This window comes from Pipistrellus kuhlii, unplaced genomic scaffold (genome assembly GCF_014108245.1).
Source record: "Pipistrellus kuhlii isolate mPipKuh1 unplaced genomic scaffold, mPipKuh1.p scaffold_m20_p_1, whole genome shotgun sequence".
NCBI lineage: Eukaryota > Metazoa > Chordata > Mammalia > Chiroptera > Vespertilionidae > Pipistrellus > Pipistrellus kuhlii.
The window spans coordinates 73,376,682-73,399,262 of record NW_023425404.1 but is presented as its reverse complement, the minus strand read 5'-3'; the positions used below and the strand labels follow the sequence as shown (position 1 = coordinate 73,399,262).

Below are 22,581 nucleotides of genomic sequence, written 5' to 3'. Positions count from 1 at the left end.
ATATAGTTGGAGCAAGTGTAAACAGATAGAATAAATTTGGTATCTTTGTACCACAGCAGTATATCACAAAAATATACTAAGATAATAAAGTGATTAAATGTGATTTATTAAAGAAACTAAACAGTATTCTTCTTAAGAGGTAATTTTGTTTAGGGAGGCAGGAGTCTTGACATATGCCTTTAATTTGAGCACATGAAGTTAAATGTTAGATCTTGTGGTCTCATTGACCCATTTCTCTTTCAGCAGAAAAATTATCTCACTTCTTTCACATATTTCTCCTAGCATTACTTTCCAGTAACATGACCATGCGCATGAGTATCACCTTTACCAAAGGTTTAAAGTGGAAAAAAATTTTAAAGAAGCAAAATAAGAAAGCAGAATATTACCTAAAAATATAAACTGTTTCTCTGCAGGAAGTTTTTTTTGTGGTTTCCAGATGAAAGAAGATAACAGATACCATTTATGAAATACAAAGCTTAAGATAACCCAAACATCTGTTATGAGAAATAACTAGAAAGCCAACTTTTATTTTCTATTTTCTATAACTTATTCTTACTTTCTAAAACCCAATAAGCTTAAGCTGTGTAACTGATTTGTTTTTTAAAAATATATTTTATTGATTTTTTACAGAGAGGAAGAGGGAGGGATAGAGAGTTAGAAACATCGATGAGAGATGAACATCGATCGGCTGCCTCTTGCACACCCCCTACTGGGGATGTGCCCGCAACCAAGGTACATGCCCTTGACCGGAATTGAACCCGGGACCTTTCAATCAACAGACCGACGCTCTACCACTGAGCCAAACCGGTTTCGGCATGTGTAACTGATTTTTTAATTTTTTATTTAAATATTTATTGTTGGAAGTATTACATATGCCCCACCAGTGTGGTTCAATGATTGAGCATCGACTTATGAACCAGGAGGTCATGGTTCGATGCCTGGTCAGGGCACATGCCCAGATTACCGGCTTGACCCTCAGTAGGCGGTGATCAATGATTCCTTCTCATCATTGATGTTTCTCCTCTCTCTTCCTTCCTCTCTGAAATAAAAAAATATATATACACCTTCCCGGCACTGACCTCTTCTAGCCGACCCTTGCCCCAGACTTTCCCACCCTATTGTCTTTGTCCATGGGTTATGCATATATACATACCAAGTTCTTTGAGCTCTTCCAACTCACCCACCCTTTCCCACCTTCCCTCTGAGATTGGACAATCTGTTCCATGGTTCTATGTCTCTGGATCTATTTTGTTCATCTGTTTATTTTGTTCACTAGATCCCACATGAGTGAGATCATGTGATACTTGTCTTTCTCTGACTGGCTTATTTCGCTTAGCATAGTATTCTCCAGGCTAACTGATTTCTTTATTTTCAAAATGCATTTTTTTTTAAAAGATAGAAATCATGCCTAGCCAGTGGTCACCAGTTCAATTTCCGGTTAGGGTACATGTCCAGGTTGCAGGCTCAATCCCAGTAGAGGACGAGCAGAAGAGAGCCGATCAAAGATTCTCTTTCATCATTATCGTCTGTATCTCTCTCCCCCTCTCCCTTCCTCTCTAAAATAAATGAAAACATATTAAAAAAAAAAAAAAAAAAGATCCAAATCATTATGGCAATCCAGTAGAGTCAGATAAGAGGCTGTGGAATGGAGTTCCTAGTTTGAATATTGACCCTAGCACTTATTAACAATGACAAGCTAACGTAGTCTTTATAATAATAGTACCTGCATGTAGATCACATGCAATAATATACCTTTAACAAATCAGCAAAAATAAACTTAATTATGTGTGCCCAAATTCAGTTCAATAAGTAATGAGTAGTTCTGGAAATGGCCATATGCCTAGGTGTGATAAGACATACAAGTAAAGAAGGGAACACATTAATACTGTTTCTTAATGAGTCTGGCTAATGGTTTACCAATTTTGTTTATCCTATCAAATAACCAGCTCTTGGTTTCATTGATTTTTTTGTATTTTTGTTTTTAGTCTCTATGTTATTTCTTTCTGCTCTAATCTTTATTATTTCCTTCCCTCTACTCACTCTGCACTTTTCTTGTTGTTCTCTTTCTAATTCTTTATATTGTATGGTTAAATATTTTATTTCTGATTTTTCTTGTTTGTTTTTGAGGTATGCCTGTAGTGCTATGAAGCTCCCTCTCAGCACTGCTTTTGCTGTGTGTCCCAGAGATTTGGGGTTGTTGTGTGTTCATTTTCATTTGTTTCCAGGAAGTTTTTTTTATTTCTTTCTTGATCTCATTGGTAACCCATTCATTGTTTAATAACATGCTATTGCCTTCATTTCTCTTAATGTTTTTGGATGTTGTTACTATAGTTGATTTCTAATTTCATTTGTGCTCTTTTCTTGTTTTAACTTAGTTTAAATTTTATTTTCCACATTGTGTATATTATTATAACTATCTTACAAAGAAAGGCAGAAAAAAATCTATAAATAAAAAACATCTTCTTTGGAAGTGAATACTATATATGCTTTCCAATATTATCTAGAAAAAACACACACAAAAAAACACCATGTCTAGATGAAACACTGCAATAAACACCTAAGATTTGAATCAAGTAATCTTAACTGTATTTAACTGGGAGAAAAATCATCCCTTACATAGTGAAAAGTCTGGAATAGAAAATACTTTAATAGAAAAAAAGTATCTTAAAATAAATGTTAATAGAAACTTAGTAAGGTATTACCATTGTAATAAAATTAGGAAAAAATAATTTATATATTTTCAAAAACATGTTTAAGTAAATTTACTACTCACTCTGGAATTGCTGCTTAGCTTGTAGACTTAATAAATATTTTTTAAATATTTAAACAAATATTGTTTAAATTGAGTTTTATATTTTCACTAGATGTCCAATGCACGAATTTGTGCACAGGTATTGTCCCTTGGGGTGGCCTGAGGAGATTGGGCCTCATCTCGCGCCCCAGCCTCACAGCCCTGCCTGGCACCCCACTGTGGCCTGGCGCTGCCCTCTCACCTGCTCCCCCTTCCTGCCTGCAGGGCAATCGATTGGGGTGGGGCCCCCTACCCAGCTCCCTCAGCACCTGGGAGCTAGGCAGTGGTTCCACCCTCTGCTCCTGGTCGCCATCTGCAGGGTGATCAGCAGGGCCACTGGGCCCCTATTTGCACCCACCTTGGTCTGGCGCCACCAGCTCACTTGCTCCACCACCATGCCACCTCAGTCCTGCTCTTGTCAGGGCCCATTAGGGCTGGCAGTGCCTTCACTGCTGCCTACTGCCAGTGCCATATCACCAACGCCTGCCATGTTCCATGCGCCCCTAGTGGTCAGCGCATGTCATAGCAAGCGGTTGAAGTTCTGGTTGAACGATTTGCACGTTAGGCTTTTATTATATAGGATAGAATAGGTAGCCTCTACCTACCACATTCCTGAGAAGTGTGTTTTAAAACACTGTCATAGAAGCAAGGTACACACAATAATGATTCACAAAGACAATCTCACCACACCCCAAATAGTTATCACACAAACATTATCAGTGACACATCAAGAGGAGAATCAACATGCTATTAAGATTTTGCCAGAGAAAACAGGTATGGGAGCTTGGCAACGCTGTTTCTAACATTGCTGCTCTAAGATATCGGACACTTGACTAATGCAATTGGGGAAATCTTGATTCAAATATTATGCAAAGTGTATCTTTTGGAGATATTTAGAAAGAAAACTATATGAGGCAAAATTTACTATAGCAACTTTGCCTTCATCTTTTTACTTATTCCCTTGATCATATCACTAAAAACCCACCTATCTGACAGTTGATCATTCACTGCATTTGCAGTAAGAATAATTTTAAATGGTATAGACTTTTCCAGCAGTCACATGACAAAACAGAACTCCTACAGTGTGTCACGTAGGTGGAGTAGGTAGAAAGGCACATGGATGGAAGGAAGTACCTACTCAGCCTGACACTATCTGACCTAGGGTAAGGTGACTTCCCTGAGTTATGTTATGAAAGATGAACAGTGAGGGGGGAAAAAGATCTATTTCTTATGTTCTTAAGTGAATCTTTGATGGGGATCCACTAATGCCTACTTATTTCCCCAAGTCTCTTAGATTACCCTTGAGTAGCCATATATAACTCTTTCAAATATAAGGAGCAAAGATTAGATCTACTTTTGTCCCACCATGTAATAAATTTATAGAGAACTCGTATCAGCCCTTCTTAAACCCTAATGAAATAGTACTTAAATGCTGCTACCAGATTAATTGCCTTAAGACATTATCCAAGTGTATGATTTCCACTGATTTTTTAAAAATCTTAGGCTAATGAATACATACTAATCCTGATGCATTTGGGTATTATTTCAGATGTTCTAGAGAGAAACATGCAATTGCATTGGTTTGACAATGCATACAATTACTTTAAGTTTCAGGTTTCCCCAGTTAGCACATTCTCTTTTGGATAGTTAACATATTTATTATCATCATTATTATTATCCTCATCCAAGAATATGTTTATTGATTTGAGAGAGAGAGAGAGAGAGAGAGAGAGAGAGAGAGGAGAGAGAGAGAGAGAGAAAGAGAGAGAAACATTGATATGAGAAAGAAACACTGATCAGTTGCCTCCTGTACACACTCTGACCTGGGATAGAACCTGCAACTAGGTATATGCCTTGACCAGGGACTGAATTTACAACCTTTTTGGTGAATGAGATGATGCTCTAACCCAGCAGTCTGCAAACTGTGGCTCACAAGCCACTTGCAGCTCTTTGGCCCCTTGAGTGTGGCTCTTCCACAAAATACCACATGCGGGTGCACATATACAGTGCAATTGAAAGTTCATGGCCCATGCACAGAAGTCAGTTTTCGGCTCGCAAAAGAAATTTTAATCGTTGTATTGTTGATATTTGGCTCTATTGACTAATGAGTTTGCTGACCACTGCTCTAATCAATGGAACCATACTTTAAAAAGTCATACTCTAGTCTGGCTGGTGTGGCTCAGTGGTTGAGCATCGGCCTATGAATCCGGAGGTCATGGTTTGATTCCAGGTCAGGGCACATATTCGGGTTTGGGGCTCGATCCCCAATAGGGGGTATGCAGGAGGCGATCAATAATTATCTCTCATCATTGATGTTTCTACCTCTCTCTCCCTCTCCCTACTGAAATCAATAAAAAAACATTTTTTAAAAGAAAAATCATACTCTATTTAATATAATGTTAATATAAACTACTTGATAACTGCTGGTTATGAAAACATGATAAACTTCTATTTTGAAAGTGGAAGAAATATATTATTCTTAGGACCAAGTTTCAGTACCTTAAAATGAGTTTCATATGTTTAATTTAAAAAACAAATTCCCAATCTAAGAATCACTAAGACTTCTAATGATTTTGAGTATTTGACTTCTACAATTAATAGTTTTTGCAAAGCAGTATGAGTGCACTTCTGAGAAGCTGTTCGTAGGTAATAGTGTTTCTCAAAATATAGTCCCCAAGCCAGCAGCATTAGCATTAACTAGGAACTTCTTAGAAATGTAAATTTTTAGCCCCACCCAGACCTCCTGAATCAGGAACTCTGGGTGTGGGCTAGAAGTTTGGTTCAGCAAGCCCTCGGGGTAATTCTAATGCACAATCAAGTTTGAGAATCAATATTCTATCATATAATAGAAACATTAGTAGGTAAATTTATAATACTAAAAATTATTTTAAATTATCTTATATTTAAAAAATATGAGGTTTTAAAAAAAGAAATGCAATAAGTACCTGTAAAAATATGTAACTGTTAAAATAAAAAATAAGGTAATTTCCTAGATTAGAGTTTAATCCATAAATAATTGGATTAATAATTGTTCTGTAATTCCTATTCTTAAAAACACAGAAAAAAAAACTACTCTTTAAGTTCTATTAACTATTGCTAACCAGTTGACTAAAATTAAGAAAGTGTTTGGAAGCAATCTCCAATCATTAGTAATCAAAAAACTTATGAAAATAAACTGGGAAAAATAACAATAGAGATAAATATTACTCAAATACATTCTCAGGGTAGTACGTTCTTTAAGGCAATATAGCAGTATTGTAACCCACCCCTCTTTTCTTATAATATTGTTTCTATTAAGTGTTTTTGCAAAAGATGAATTGTTGTTTTTTCTTAAATATATTTTATTGATTTTTTACAGAGAGGAAGAGAGAGGGATAGAGAGTTAGAAACATCAATGAGAGAGAATCATCGATCAGCTGCCTCTTGCACACCCCCCATCGGGGATGTGCCCGCAACCAAGGTACGTGCCCTTGACTGGAATCGAACCTGGAACCTTTCAGTCCGCAGGCCGACGCTCTATCCACTGAGCCAAACGGTTTTGGCAAAAGATGAATTGTTAACTAACATGATAAATAGCATGCTTGTGAACCAGGAACTAACTTCAAAGGGAGCTTACTCCAGCAACTGGACATCTCATCTCCGGGAGACTTGCTGAATAAAAACCAGACCTCAAGATAATCATCAGAATAGTGTGTTGACTTACACGTAGAACTTTCAACCCCTTTCCACCTGATTTCTTTGTTCTGCTTCCCCTCTCCCTCCTAATAAAAACCCCTCTCTGCACTGAGATATTTAGATGGTCTTTCAGCCCAGCTGGTGTGGCTCAGTGGTTGAGCATCAATCTAGGAACAGGAGGTTACCATTTGATTCCTGGTCAGAGCATACATCAAGGTTGTGGGTTTGATTCCCAGTAGGAGGTACGTAGGAGGCAGCCAATCAATGATTCTCTCTCATCAATGTTTCTGTTTCCCTTCCTCTCTGAAAACAATTTTTTAAAAAAGGAAGGGGGGGCCTGACCGGTGTGGCTCAGTGGATAGAGCATCGGCCTGTGGACTGAAGGGTCCCAGAATCGGTTCAGATCAAGGGCATGTACCTTGGTTTTGGGCACATCCCCGGTGGGGGGTGTGCAGGAGGCACCTGGTCGATGTTTCTCTCTCATCGATGTTTCTGACTTTCTATCTCCCTTCCTTTCTGTAAAATATCAATAAAAATAAAATAAAATAAAATAAAAAAAGGATGGTCTTTAGGACAGGAATCTCCCATCTTCTCAGGCTGCTGACACTTGAATAAACTATCTTTCCTTACATCAGCACCTGTCTCTCAAGTATTGGCCCCCAAGCAGCAGGCAGCTGAACTTGAGTTCAGTATGGGCATGACACTCGAGTTTTGAGACCCAATGAAAAAGACTGTCTATCTCTAAAACCCTTCCTTAAAAGAACAGGAGAAACAATTATATGAAAAATTTTTAAATTAAGGAGGTATAATAAAAATTCCACTTCAATACTTAATCTAAAATTTGCCATTGCAAACACAATAAGGTATTCGTGAGTTTCCTTGCTACTTAAGCATTACCAAAACATAATTTCAAACACAGTTAGTGTCAAACTCCACAACACATTTGCAATTTGGGGCAAAAAACATGCCCAGAATTATACACACAAAAACATTGAGCACAATTTATTGTACCTTAGGTTCTTTATGTTATTGGAACATTTACAAGCGGTTATGTAAATCAACAGAAAGAAATAAAATAACTTGGTGGTAGGAAAAAATGAAAACTCACTGCCAAGTAAATGCTACTGCCAAAATGACCTTTAATAGCTAATACCGTTCCCTGCATTTTCCTCTCACTGTGGTAAAACCAACTAAAAGATGGCAATCAAAACAAATTCCACAGTGTTTCCACCAAACTACTTTCTATTCAATGGCCCAAGCATGCTATAAGAAGGAAAGCATTCAGTGCTGATTCTTTTGAATTACATGTTAAGTTTTCATTCTGTAAAATCATTTTAACTTATTCTCACTTATCTAGAAAAACAGGGAGCAAAGTTTTTAACAGCCAGGAAGATTATCTAAAATGATGTACTTTCCCCAAATATAACATCTACAAATGAACTTATGAACAACTGGAAGTCCAAAATGCAAACTGGAGGAACAAAGAACAAACACATTAGGAATGAATCATGACATGGTAGGGTGGGGTGAGAGTGAGAAGGGAGAGGCAGGGAGTGATAATGAGAAAGAAAATGCTTTCCACATTATATTCTTTTGTTTTCTAGGTGAAAGGTTAGTGTGTTGTCTCTGTCCCCTCAAGGCAATCTCACATCACCATTATTTATTTATTTAAATATATTTTATTATACAGAGAGGAAGGGAGAAGGATAGAGAGTTACAAACATCAATGAGAGAGAGAAACATCGACCAGCTGCCTCTTGCACACCTCCTACGGGGGATGTGCCCGCCACCAATGTACATGCCCTTGACCGGAATGGGACATGGGACCTTTCAGTCCGCAGACCAATGCTCTATCCACTGAGCCAAACCGGTTTCGGCCACATCACCATTTATTAATGATGACTTGGTGGCTCAAAAGAAAAACCCATCTTAAAATGAAAGCTGTGAAGGTATGTATAAAGCATGAATCACAAAGACTTTAGAATTCCTATCTGCTAATTCTAGAAAAAATAATCAACAAAGCATTGTTCTTTCCACATAAAACAGCAGGTAAGGGATTTGATATTGAAAAAATGAACACATGCAAAGATAATATGCATTGTCATGTTGAAATTCATTTATGTTCCTAGGCTAGATGTGACCAATTGTGTGGTATGTGAGAATATGGGCCCCTTCCCAAATTCAACTCTCCCTTCCACCCTGTGGAAATATAAGAATATAAAAAGGCCGAAGTGCGAGTGCTGTGGGACCTTGGCTGCCTGGCCAGCTCCTTGCTCAAGAAATGGTCAAACAGGAGGTAAATGCTGGTACTCACCACCTCCCACAACCACATCAAAATTACAACTAAAATACAAAACAACCATGATTCAGAACCACTTGAAAGCTGGCTGAATGGAAGTCCTATAACTAGAGAAGTAAAGAAGAAAGCACATCAAAACTGTCAGGAGGGAAGGAGGCATGGAACAGGATGGTACAATACCCATGAGTGCTGTTATTTTAATCTGGAGGGATATCTAAGCTGCAGAGCCTCCCCACCCTCAGAGCTGGAAAGAGAAGTCCCTATAACTTCAGGCTGAACTGCTGGAGACACCGGTATGCCTTCCAAAGGGCTGGTGCATGAACTTAGATTAGATCCCTCAGACTTCAAATCTCTCAAATCTCTCAGACTTGCTAAAATCTCTCAAATAAGCAGCAGCTGATGTCAGTGTGTCCCAAACCTATCAATAAAAGGCCCATCACCAGGCACTAGCACCAACCTACCTTGCTTCAAAGTTCGGCTTCCCCTGGACACTTCACAAGCCCAAAACAAGTAGCAGCCATCTGCAGACCTCTCTGAGGCTCCTGCCAGGTGCCCTCAGGGCCAGTGCAACCATGGACAGCTTCAGACCATACCAGGTAACAGCTCTTCACATTCACAAGCAAAGGGGCAGACTCAGAGAGCACCAAAGTCCAAATGAAGCAAGTCCTGCTCCACGTGGGTGTCTCCTGCACAGCAGCTCTTCCACTGTAGTCCAGCTGATCCTTACAGCCAATTGGCCTGGAGGTCAATTCCTCTCTATGAGGCCAATAGCAATCAAGGCTCATTTACAAGAATGTGTACACAATCCACACAGGGGCGCACCTAGAATGCCCAGCTCAGGTGACTGAGGAGGCTCAGCCACTGAGCCCTACAGGACACCTACCACACAAGGCCACTATAGCAATTCTAGGAGACACAGCAGCTCTACCTAATACATAGAAACAAACACAGGGAAGCAGCCAGAATGTGGAGACAAAGAAACATGTTACATGAAAGAAATGGAAACAAGCAACTACTGGATACAGAGTTCAAACCATGATTATAAGGTTACTCAAGGATCTTAGTGAGAGCTTCAAAGGACTCAGTGAGACTTTCAAGGATCTTAATGAGAATGTCAAAGACATGAAAAAGGACCAGTCAGAAATTAAGCATACACTAAATGAGATCAAGAATAATTTACAGGGATTCAACAGTAGAGGATTCCGAGAATCAAATCAACGATTTGGGATATGAGGAAGCAAAAAACACCCAATCAGAACAGCAAAAAGAAAAAAGAATCCAAAAATATGAAGATAGTATGGGAAGCCTCTGGGACAAGTTTAAGCATATCAACATTTGCATCATGGGGTGCCAGAAGGAAAAGAAAGAGCAAGATACTGAAAACCTATTTGAAGAAATGATTAAAAAAAAAAAAAAAAAAAAAAAAAAAAGCTTTCCCTACCTGGTGAAAGAAATGGACTTAGAAGTTCAGGAAGTGCACAGAACCCCAAACAAAAGAAATCCAAAGAAGACCATACCAAGACACATCATTCTTAAAATGGCACGGGTTAAAAACAAAGAGAGAATCTTAAAAGCAACAAGAGAAAAACAGTTAGTTACCTACAAGAGAGCACCCATATGACTTTAAGGTGATTTTTCAACAGAAACTTTGTAGGCCAGAAGGGAGTGGCAAGAAACATTCAAAGAGATGAATAGCAAAGACCTACAACCAAGATTATTCTATCCAGCAAAGCTCTAATAAGAATTGAAGGTAAGATAAAGAGCTTCAAAGACAAGAAAAAGCTAAAGGTGTTCATCACCACCAAACCAATATAACATGAAATGTTGATGGGTATACTAATCATACATACGTTAAAGGTCTAGTATTCAGAATATATAAAAAAATCATAACTCAAAAAGATAATGAACTCTATTAAAATGGGCAGATTTTAATAGACATTTCTCCAAAAAAGATATACAAATGGCAAATAAACACACAAAAAGATGATTAGCATCCCTGTGTCATTAGGAAATGCAAATCAAAGCCACAATGAGATACCACTTTTACTCACCAGGATGTTAACAAGTGTTGATGAGGATGTACAGAAATTAGAACTCTTATACACTGTTGATGGGGATATAAAATGGGACAGCTGCTTTGGAAGTTTTCCAGCTCCTTTAAAGGTTAAACAAAGAGCTACAATATGATTTAATAATTCTATTCCTAGGTATAAATCCAAGAGAATTGAAAAGATGTTCACACAAAAATTTGTATATAAGATATATAGAGCAGCATTATTCTTAAAGTAGAAATAATCCAAATATACACAAACTAATGGATAAATAAAATGTGGTGTATCCATAAATAAAATATTACGCAGCAATAAAAAGAAACAAGTACTGATTCGTGCTACAATATACTAGATGAACTTTAGCAACACACTAAGTGAAAACATAAAATGTCCAGAACAGGCAAATCCACAAAGACAGAAAGTAGATCACTGGTTGGCAAAAATTAACGGGAAGAAGGAATTGGGAATGACTGCTAATGAGTTTAGAATTACTTTGGGGGGAATGAAAATGTTCTGAAATTAGATAAATTCCAGATGAAAAACTTTGTGAATATACTAAAAACCACTAAATTGTACACCTTAAAATTGACTATAATGGTTTATCGAAAAATAAAACTAATGCAGACACTAATAAATTGAAATATTACTTTGCAAGACACAAAATTATTCCAAAGTGAAATCTAATAAGGGACTTTATAATCTCCAAAATTCCATTTAGAATATTCTGTGATTGTATTAACAGCAAAGATTAGATGATTAACCACTGATTTAGTATTAACTTTTAAGCAAAATACACAAAAAACTTTCTTTTTCAGTAATCATCAAAATCATGTATCAATCCATACAGTCCATACCATATTCTTTTCTCAGAACCACAAGCAACATTAAAATATAAACTTTCATAGGTAGGTTAAAGGCTCTTCTGAATCACTTTTAGCCATGGCAGCTCTGTACAGACTCATGGTACATGTTATATACCATTCTTCTTAGAACCTGTCTTCTTCATTTTTACTTTTGTATCACTTTTAGAACCAAAAGCAAAGGCAGACTGAAGAATACTGTATTTCACATTTGATTATTATTTTTTCTTTCAATGAATTATACCATTATGTAAATTAATCAACTCGAATGTCTATGGAAATCTTTCAACATACAGAAGTTTGCAGCCAGTGACAGCTTTTCAAAGTGAAAAAATCAGTTATAACAATTTCTACTTGCTTTAAAATTCTGTACTTTAGTCTGAGAAATGTGTCAATCACCACTACCTTTTTTTTTTTTTTTTAAATTTATTTATTTATTTATTTTTACATATTTTAATGATTTTTTTTTGCCCCCTCCCTCCCTCCCCCATATCCCCTCCCTCCCCATAGTTTTATGTCCATTGGTTGTACTTATATGCATGTATACAAGTCCTTCGGTTGATCTGTTATCTCCCCCAGATCCTCCTCCCCTCCCCGCTGTAATTTGACAATCTGCTTGTTGCTTTACTGTCTCTATATCTATCTTTTGGTTCATCAGTTTATAATGCTCTTTATTATCCACAAATGAGTGAGGTCATGTGGTGTTTCTCTTTCATTGTCAATCACCACTACCTTTTAAGCATTGTTAGAAAACCTTCAGCGTAACCAGTTTGACTCAATGGATAGTATGTCAGCCTGCAGACTGAAGGGTTCTGGGTTCAATTCCAGTCCAGGGCACATACCTTGGTTGCACACTCAATCCCTGGCCCTGGTCAGGGCGTATGTGGCAGGCAACCAATCAATGTGTCCCTTTCATGTTAATGTTTCTCTCTCTCTCTCCCTCCCTCTACCTTCCACACTCTCTAAAAATCAATGGAAAAATATCCTTGGATGAGGATTAACAACAACAAAACAAAACCTTCAGCAAAAATTTAAAGTACAGTGTGGGGACCTGCCAATGCAACTAACTCATCTGAGGTGACAAGTATTAATAGATGAGCAGATAAATGCTGTTTAGCTAAATTTGCCCACACCCAGGCAATGACAAACATTAATAAGTCTCAACTCTACATGGTAGCTGGCAAGTTTCTGCTGACATCAATAAGACATACGCTAATATTTGTTAAGACATACTTTAGATTTTAAAAAGTATATCTATCAACAAATAAATAAAAGATGCATATGAAAATTGAGAAAGTAAAATAAATTCACAACCAGAACTTATTTTTAGCGCTTTAATCTCTATCGCTCCTATGATGTAGGCTTTGAGATCATGGTGCTACTCTCTAAATGATGAATGGAAAAATGGTCTTGTCCATTTAAGAGCTTATGGAGAACTATGTTGGCTAGACAATTAACCATTAAGGGGAAAGGATAAAAAAGAATTTGGAACATATTATACAGAGTTCATGGGAAGAATGAAAATGATCTGTTATCTGTAAATCTGGAGTGGATCTACCTATTACATAGTCACAAACTCAAACAGATACCCAAAATGAGGAGACAAATAAACAACCCCCAAACGAAAGAATAACAGAATTCTCCAGAAGAAGTGATAAATGAAATGGATATAAGAAATTTATCTGAGACAGAGTTCAGAATAATGATGGTCAAGATGCTTAACAGCATGAGAAAAGATATAGTAACTATAAAAACAGAAATAAATAATGTAAATCTGGAAACTTCTTCACACAAACATGAAAAAAACTCAAGACACAGAATTAGGATTTCTAATCTTTCCTTTATATATGCTTATAGGTAATTATAGTAAGAGAGAGACAGCCCTAGCCAGCTTGGCTCAGTGAATAGACTATCGGCCGGCAAACTGAAAGGTCTCGGGTTCAATTCCTGACAGTTCCCCAGCCCTGGTCGGGGTGCATGCAGGAGGCAACCAATCGATGTGTCTCTCTCACATAGATGTTTCTCTATGTCTCTCCTTTCCACTCTCTCTAAAAATCAATGGAAAAATATTCTCAGGTGAAGATTAACAAAACGAGAGAGGGAGAGAGAGGGAGAGAGAGGGAGAGAGAGGGAGGGAGGGAGGGAGGGAGGGAGAGAGAAAGAGAGAGAGGGAGAGAGAGGGAGAGAGAGGGAGAGAGAGGGAGAGAGAGGGAGAGAGAAAGTAAAGGATATTTCCTTTAGGACTATTTTAACTTGGTTTACAGATTTTTTAAATGTCTGACCTAAAAACTGGCCCAGCTCTTTTCACTTAGCATATTCATGGCACAGGTGTAACTAAATAGTTGAAGCAATCATGTAATAAGAAATTTTGAAGAAATGTGTTCTATTTGGGCACTTTTATACATTGTTGTTAGGAGCAAAAGGCTACAATCATTTGAGTAAGCAATTTGGCAACATGTAGTGAGACCTTTGCAAATATCCATACCCTTTAATTCAAGAGTTCTATTTCTGGGAATCTATTCTAAGGAAATAATCTGAAACATTCACAGTAATCTTCTTCCAAGCATTATTATTTACCATAGTGAAAAATGGGAAACAAATAGGCCCGAACAGGGAAATGATTAAAAATTATGGTGCATCCCTAAGACACAGAATATTATAGTTATTTAAAAATATTTATCAAGAATGTGTTTTCACTTTTTGTAATGTGGATTTATGTCTTATTTTAAAATAATATATATTCATTGTTAAAGAAAATTTAAGAAAGTGGAAATGGAAAATTGAAATCTCTCATTCTCTTAATGCAGGCTGGGGCAAAAGTAGGCTTACAGTTGTTCACGTGTAAAATAACACAATAATAAATAATAATATAAGAATAAACTCTGTTTCATGTACTCATGAGCCTACTTTTGTCACACCCTATATTCTATCCCTAACTCCAAAAATTAATTATTAAGGTTTTTTTTTGGAAAATATATTTTTATTGATTTCAGAGAGGAAGGGAGAGGAAGAGATAGAAACATCATTGATCAGCTGCCTCCTACCCGCCCCCTACTGGGGGGTCGAGCCCGTAAATCAGGTAAATGCCCTTGACTGGAATTGAACCTGGGACCCTCTGGCCTGCAGGCCAATGCCCTATCCACTGAGCCAAACCAGCTAGGGCACTATTAAGTTTTTAAGTGTGTATAATTTCTAAAAATTTTCTAGACATATATAAACTTATTTAACAAACATTTATATATTGGTAATCCTTTGGTTTTGTTTTTAACACAAGTGGGGAACTAAGCTTGCTGTTCTTCAATTTGCTTCTGACCCTTATTTTAGCTTTTGTTCTGTATCAGCACATATACAGTGAGTGGCCAGATTATTATGATCTCTGAATGCATAATAATCTAGCCACTCAGTGTATATCCTATATAATAAAAGGCTAATATGCAAATTGTCCCCCAGCCAACTGCCCATGTCCCCTCTCCCCTGGCCAGGCTGGCTGGACCATACCCATGCACGAATTCATGCACCAGGCCTCTAATAAATACATACATACACTGAGTGGCCAGATTATTATGTGTTCAGAGATCATAATAATCTGGCCACTCAATATAAATCAACTTCATTTTTTAAAAAAAATATCTTTTATTGATTTTGTACAGAGAGAAAGGGAGAGAGATAGAGAGTTAGAAACATTGATGAGAGAGACTCATCGATCAGTTGCCTCTTGCACACCCGCTACTGGGGATATGCCCGCAACCAAGGTACATGCCCTATACCGGAATCGAACCTGGGTCCCGTCAGTCCCCAAGCCGACACTCTATCCATTGAGCTAAACCGGTCTCGGCACAATGTAAATCAACTTCATTTTAAATGGATGTTTCAATATATATATCAGTTCCTGGATTGATATTTAGGTTGACTAGAGATTTTTTCTTACAAGCAATGCTATAACTAACATATTTGGATATATGACTTAATGTACTAGTGTAAATATATCAGTTTCTACAAGTAGAATTTCAAATTTTTAGGCATTCAAAGTTATTGCCGAATCACCCACCACCTACCTCTCCAAACCATTCAAAATACTGGATACTAGCAACCTTTAAATCTCTGCCAATCTGGAACATAAATGTTTTAATTTGCATGTCTATAAGTATGAATAAAGTTAAACTACTTTTTTATTGCCTGGCTCATCTTTTCCTTACAGGCGTATAAGAGTCTTTGGTACAGTCAGGAAATTAGCCCTTTATTATATATGTTGTAAAAAATATTTTTCAGTTTGTTGTTGTCATTTAACAGTGCTTATAATATTTTTTACAGTCTAGAAAATTTCTCTATTCTTTCCATTGGGAATCTTGGATTTTTAAAAAAAATATATATTTTTATTGACTTGGGAGAGAGAGATCGGGGGAGAGGGGCAAAGAGAGAGAGAGAGAAACATTAATGATGAGAGAGAATCAATGATTGGCCACCTTCTGCACGCACTACACGGCGGATTAAGCTCACAATCCGGGCATGTGCCCTGACCAGGAATCGAACCGTGACTTCCTGGTTCCTAGGTTGATGCTAAATCACTGAGTCATGCCAGCTGGGCAGGGATCTTGGATTTTATGTATATTTCAAAGGTCCTTCCCATTTCAAATATGACAGTGATTATTGCTGCATGGTAGAATTATATATGATTTTCTCTTCTGTAATTTCCAATTTTTCTACAATTACTTGAATTATTTTTACACACAATAACTTTATAATCAGCAATCATGCATTACTTTTATAATCAGAAGAAAATAAAATTTATTAAAATATACTTAAAAATTTTCTTAAGTTTTTGATAGTATTAGACCTATTTTGATTCTAACTCTAAGGCAGAGTTTTGCATTTTCTTTTAACTCTATTGACATGAATGACATGATAGAAAAAATTTTATACTGACAGATAAGAGTCTATTGAAAGCAAGAATTATTGTTCCATTTGGGAAGTTCATTTTAGTAGTAACCACAATAATACTTACACTTATTAAGTACTTACTATGTGCCAAGCTTACATACATTAAATTATTTACTGTTCACAACATCTTTATAAGATAGGTACTGTTATTATTTCCTTTTTACATGCTAGAAAACTAAAGCACAAAGAGGGTAACTTGCTCAAATTATGTAAGGTACTAAGTAGCAGAGTCAGTATTGGAATTCAAAGGGTCTTCTGGCCCGGAGCAGCAGCAGCCAGGCCCGGAACAGCCAGACCGGGAGCGGCCGGGCCCAGAGCAGCCGGGTCGGGAACAGCCAGGCCCGTAGTGGCCGCAGCCGGGCCCGGAGCAACAGAGGCCAGGCCAGGAGCAGCCAGGCCCGAACAGCTCGCTCCTTGCCTGCCCATGCCCCAAGGCTGCCTCTCAGACATGGCTGGAAACTTTCGGGGGAACTTGAGGGTCTCCTGAATCAAGTTATGAAGGCTTAGATCTGGATGTATTGAGTTGTTGTAGCGCTGGGGTGTTGATCTGTGAGTGCCTTGTGTGGGGTCTGGATGAGGTTTGTTGATCTATTTGGATGTTTCTTTTGTGTGAAGTGTATCCTTGGGAATGTGCAGGTATTGATTTGAGAAAATGCTAAGTAACTGATTTGCTACCTGAAAAATTTAAAGTTCTGAAAGTTTAAGGTCTCTTGCCAAAAACAGAAGCTAACACCTTAATTTTAATGGAGAAAGGGAATGACAAGCCCTTCCCACCCAGAACAGGTAATCCAATTCCAGCCAGCAGCTATGTTTAAACAATGTGTCCATTTACATTTGAATGGCTAAGCCTTTTGATAGCCTAAGGGCAAGTTTACATGTAAACAAGTTTGCTTCTCAGTTCCCAGGGCAGAAAAAACAAGTTTTAAAATTATTAGATTTTAAAATTTATTCTTAAAAATATAAAAGTTTATTAATTAAAAAAAAAACACAAGGAAATTAAAAAACCTGATGAACAATATTAACTGTTGATTATAATAGAATCAGAGATATGGGAAGGGAGTGGATGACAATTGGGGGGGGGGAGTGGTGGAAGAGACAGAACATAAACTGTGCACCTATGGATGAGGTCAATGGGGGGTGGGGAAAGGGCAGAGGGTGGGGTGGGAACCTGGAGGAGGGGGGGAAAATGAGGAACTTTTGTAATAATATAAACAATAAAGATGGATTTAAAAAAATAAATAAAAATAAATGAATAAATAAATAAGAAAGAAAAATAATACATCCCCTAAAAATAAGACCTAGCGCATCTTTGGGAACAAAATAATATAAGACACTGTCTTCTTTTCAGGGAAGCAGGGTATGTGTTTCCTCTTTCACTTTGCCTTTGTCAATGTTACTGCCTCAAAGGCTCCTTCAAGTGCCTAAGAGACAAAAATATGTTCCACTTGCTTTTTTTTTTTTTTTTTTTTTTAAAAAAAAGGATTAAAAAGTACATACTTGACTATAAAAAAGTAGGCATAAATATAAAAAGGCATATAAAGAAGTTTCTGTAAATCAACCTTCTTCTTAGTACTTGTATTTTCTGAGTGTACACGGCAAAGTATTCTAGTAGAATCTCAGAAACCACTTTTAAGTCGGCAGCAATTTTTAAGAAATAAGAGTTTACAGATGAATGACCATAGATTGCCAGCAGTAAGAGCCACAAGCTTGAAACCTCAGAGCTCTCCACAAACTAATTTTGATGTTTTTAAGGATTTACTATATAAAATTAGCCTCAATTTTTTAATTTTCTGAACTGTAAAATGCGGATTAAAATAATTGCTCACAACTGCTACAAAAATCATTATATTCCTATTAGAAACTACTATGACATCTATAAACCGATTGAAAAAAATTATTACCTTACAAAAAAAACCCTGCTTAGGTTAATTTACAAACATGTTTGAAAAAAACAAATGTGAGTAATGAATGATTAATGAATCTTGATAATATATGCTGAAGATTTTCAAATAAGAGATGTGACCTACAAGGAAATGACAGAGTAAATGGAAAGTAGAAAGTTAGCTATGGGTTACAAAAAGGGCTGACCTGGCCCTTGATTATGTGGACTTTTTAATCTCTCATTCTTGCTCACCCTGTAAGAGCCACTTATTTTCCAGAGATGAAAACAAGAAATCTTAATTGAGCAGTTGGTCGCTATGGCACCTTTAAGAGCTTTATTTCTAGAGGAAGGAAAAATGGGGAGCTATGAGATGCCAAGAAGATCACAAGTGGATACAATAAATAGTTTCTAGAGATTTGGAATAACAAAATAAAGCTTGTACTTACAACTTGAGACTCACGAACTTTAGGAAACATCTTGGCAACGTTGAGCCCATCAACGACGACATCAAAAGGAGGACAATGTTCCACAAAGTTCTGAAATCTCTTTAGTTCCTAAAAGAGAAAAATCAGGCAGAACATTAATAAAGACATAGAGCTTTTTTATAAACATACTACTACTAGAGGCCTGGTGCACAAAATCCATACACGGGGGGGATGCGGAGGCGTCCCTCAGCCCAGCCTGCACCCTCTCCAATCTGGGACCCCTCGAGGAATGTCCAGCTGCTCATTTAAGCCCAATTCCAGTAGGATCGGACCTAAACGGGAGGTCGGACATCCCTCTTGCAATCTAGAACTGCTGGTTAACAATTGCTCACCTGCTTGCCTTCCTGATTGCCCCTAACCACTTCTGCCTGCCACCCTGATCACTCCCTAACCTCTCCCCTGCCAGCCTGATTGATACCTAACTGCTCCCCTGCCAGCCTGTTTGCCCCTAACTGCCCTCCCCTGCAGGCCTGGGTTCCCCGACTGCCCTTTCCTGCAGGTCCAGTCGCCCCCAACTTCCCTCCTCTGCTGGCCTGATTGCCCACAACTGCTCTCCCTTGTAGGCCTAGTCTCTCCCAACTGCGTCCCTTTCTGGCCATCTTGTGATGGCCATCTTGTGTCCACATGGGGGCAGTAATCTTGTGCTGGAGTGACAGTCAATTTGCATATCATTCTTTTATTACATAGGATTAGATAGGATAGAGGCCTGGTGCACAGGTGGGGACCAGCTGGTTTGCCTTGAAGGATGTCCTGGATCAAGGCAGGGGTTCCCTTAGGGAGTGGGATGGCCTGGGCGAGGGGCCTGTGGTTGTTTGCAGGCTGGCCACACTCTCTGGCAATCAGTGGGACACACCCCGAGGGCTCCCAGACTGCAGAAAGGGTGCAGGCCAGGCTGAGGGATGCCCCTTGCCCCAGTACTATTGTAGTTATGCACAAGGTGCTAGTACTTTAATAAATGTCATGCACCAGGCGCTAGTATTAGGTCTAGTAATAATTAATGTCGTTTTCTAATACTTTTTTAAATCGAATTTATTTACACAATACAACAAAATTTAATCAACAATATAGTTGCCGTTGTTTTCTACTACTTGTGCCCAACGCTCAGGAAGCATTTTAATCCCTCTGTTGTAAAATTCTTGTGATTTTGATGCCAAAAATTCGGTCAATGCATTTTTGAGGCATTCTTCATTATTAAATTTTTTTCCAAGAAGAAAGTTTTGCAAAGAACGAAACAAATGGTAATCGGAAGGGGCAATATCAGGAGAATATGCAGGTTGAGGGAGAACTTCCCATTCCAACTGGCGCAGTTTTTCAGCAGTGATTCTTGCAGTATGCGGTCATGCGTTATCGTGGTGAAGAATTACGCCCTTCCGATTAATCAGCGCGGGTTCTTTTTCTCTTAAAGCTTGGGCTAACCTTCCCAATTGGGCACTATATACTGCACTTGTAATGGTTTGGTTAGATGGTAAAAGTTCATAATGAAGAATTCCTTTAAAATTCCACCAAACACACAACATCACTTTTCTCGCATGCAAGTCAGGTTTTGGTGTGGGCTGCGGAGCCTCATTTTTGTCCAACCATTGAGGCCGCCTTTTCAAATTAACATACAGCACCCATTGTTCATCTCCGGTAACAATTTGCTCTAAAAACGGCAAACGGTTTTGACGAGAGAGGAGCGAACTGCAAATTGTGACTCTTTGATTACGGTTGTTGTCGGTCAACTCATGAGGAACCCATTTTCCAAACTTTTGGACTTTGCCAAGTGCACGCAATTGATTGGAAATTGTTTTTTGTGAACAATTTAAAGTTGTCGCAAGCTCTTGTTGGGTAATTTGAGGATTTTGCACCAAAAGAGCTTGAAGAGCTTCTTGATCAAAATTGGACACACGGCCTCGACCACTCTTGTCATCTAACAAAAAATTTCCCTTGCGAAATTTCTCAAACCAACGCTGGCATTTTCTGGCACTAACTGCATCTTGACCAAGAGCACTACAGATGTTTTTTGCAGCCTCACTTGCTTTTCTTCCTAATTGGAACTCGTAAAGCATGCAGTGCCGAATATGCTCTTCATCCGCCATCTTCTTAGCCCTAGTTTTACAACAAAAACCAAACACAAACTTTTTCAAGCAAAACTTGTTAATTGCACTTCACACGTTCTGTAGATACCACGTGTTTGAAGGTTATGTCAATACAAGTCAACGCCAAGCAAGATTTTAAACGAATGTTTAAAAACGACATTAATTATTACTAGACCCGATACTTTAATAAAACTGATCAAAAAGCAAAAGAAAATCCTAACACTGTATATAATATTCTTCATCTTTAAAATAACCATTGATCCATGTGCATACTTTCATTTCTCATTTGACTTTTCTATCCTCTTCAGCTCCAGTTGTCTGGACCAATCTCTTTCCTTTCTATTTAGCAAATCACCTTGTTTTAAAATTTCTGTTTAGAAATTTCTAAACAGAAATTTTTAGAAAATTCCAATTAATATTATAACTAAATATTGATTAGAATAGGGATACTATTTTTTATAAATGAAAATAAAGCTATCATATAATATGATAATGAAGTTTACATATAATATGACTGTTTTTGTTTTACTCTGAATAAATCAAGGGAAACAAAACAGGAGCACTAACTTTATAAATTCAGGTTTCACTAATAATGAACATGAACAAGATTTCCCACTACACTTCCAATTTGTCATTTTTAGTGCCGCTCTTAGTACTACATTATACTCACCTTAGGAGTAATGACAAACTAAGGTATCACAGTATTACTAGTAAAATGAACATCTGTAAAAATCAAGAGTTAAACTAGATGACTCATAAAATCCCCTTCCAGTTCTGATATTCTATGTTAAAAAGACTTGGAAATCCCTTAAAATCACAGGATGGAAAAGGGTAAACTTGAGATGGTTTGTTTGAAAGGTGAGTGGCAGGAGGCACGTGTAATCACAGAATGTGTAATAAAATAAAATTAAAAATCAGATCCAAAGATTATTCTCTTGATCCATGTCTTCCAATAGACAGAAAAATCCAAGATGTCAAGATGGACTATTTTTCCCATTACTAAAGCTCGGCTCACTAAGTATATTTCTAGTCTGGGACTCTGTAATATTTCCTTCCGGTGAGCCTCTAAAATGCTCACTTTTCCAACTACCCAAATTTACATATGCCATTGTAGTCAAAAGCCTCTGAGTGGATCATGCTGAAAAGGCACAACAAAGAGTTGACCTAGTGAGATAGCAAACTAACTATGGCATAGGGCATTTCCAATTTGCAAGCTTAGTTGTTTTAATGGAGGGCAAATTTAAACAAAGAACAAATATTTCTTTGTAGGGCTACTGCGGGGATTGTGCTTGATTAAAGATTGGTTAATGATCTAGCATATAAAATCCACAAATCCATACCATCCAATTATTTGAAGTATATAATTCAATTCACAGGTTTTTGCAACATCACAATCAATTTTTAGAATATTCTTCAAGGTTCATCCAGAAGACAAGGACTATTATCTTCAAAGTGTTCAAGAAAAATACTAAAATTTATATAGTTAAACTATCATTCAAGTAAATATTTTTAGACAAAGAAT

General features: G+C 37.5%; 1 protein-coding gene across 4 annotated transcripts in view; it reads right to left on the bottom strand.

Moving 5' to 3' along the window:
• The window catches only part of LOC118726705 (protein only RNase P catalytic subunit), a 133,968-nt gene that overhangs the window by 73,327 nt on the left and 38,060 nt on the right, over positions 1 to 22,581 (bottom strand). For all 4 annotated transcript variants that reach the window (XR_006742317.1, XM_045585355.1, XM_036451773.2 and 1 more), the window contains one exon: positions 18,943 to 19,050. Coding sequence is in view for 3 of the 4 variants with exons in the window: in XM_045585355.1 (XP_045441311.1) it covers positions 18,943 to 19,050 (108 nt within the window). In the remaining variant the exon portion in view is untranslated. The remainder of the gene's footprint in view (positions 1 to 18,942; positions 19,051 to 22,581) is intronic.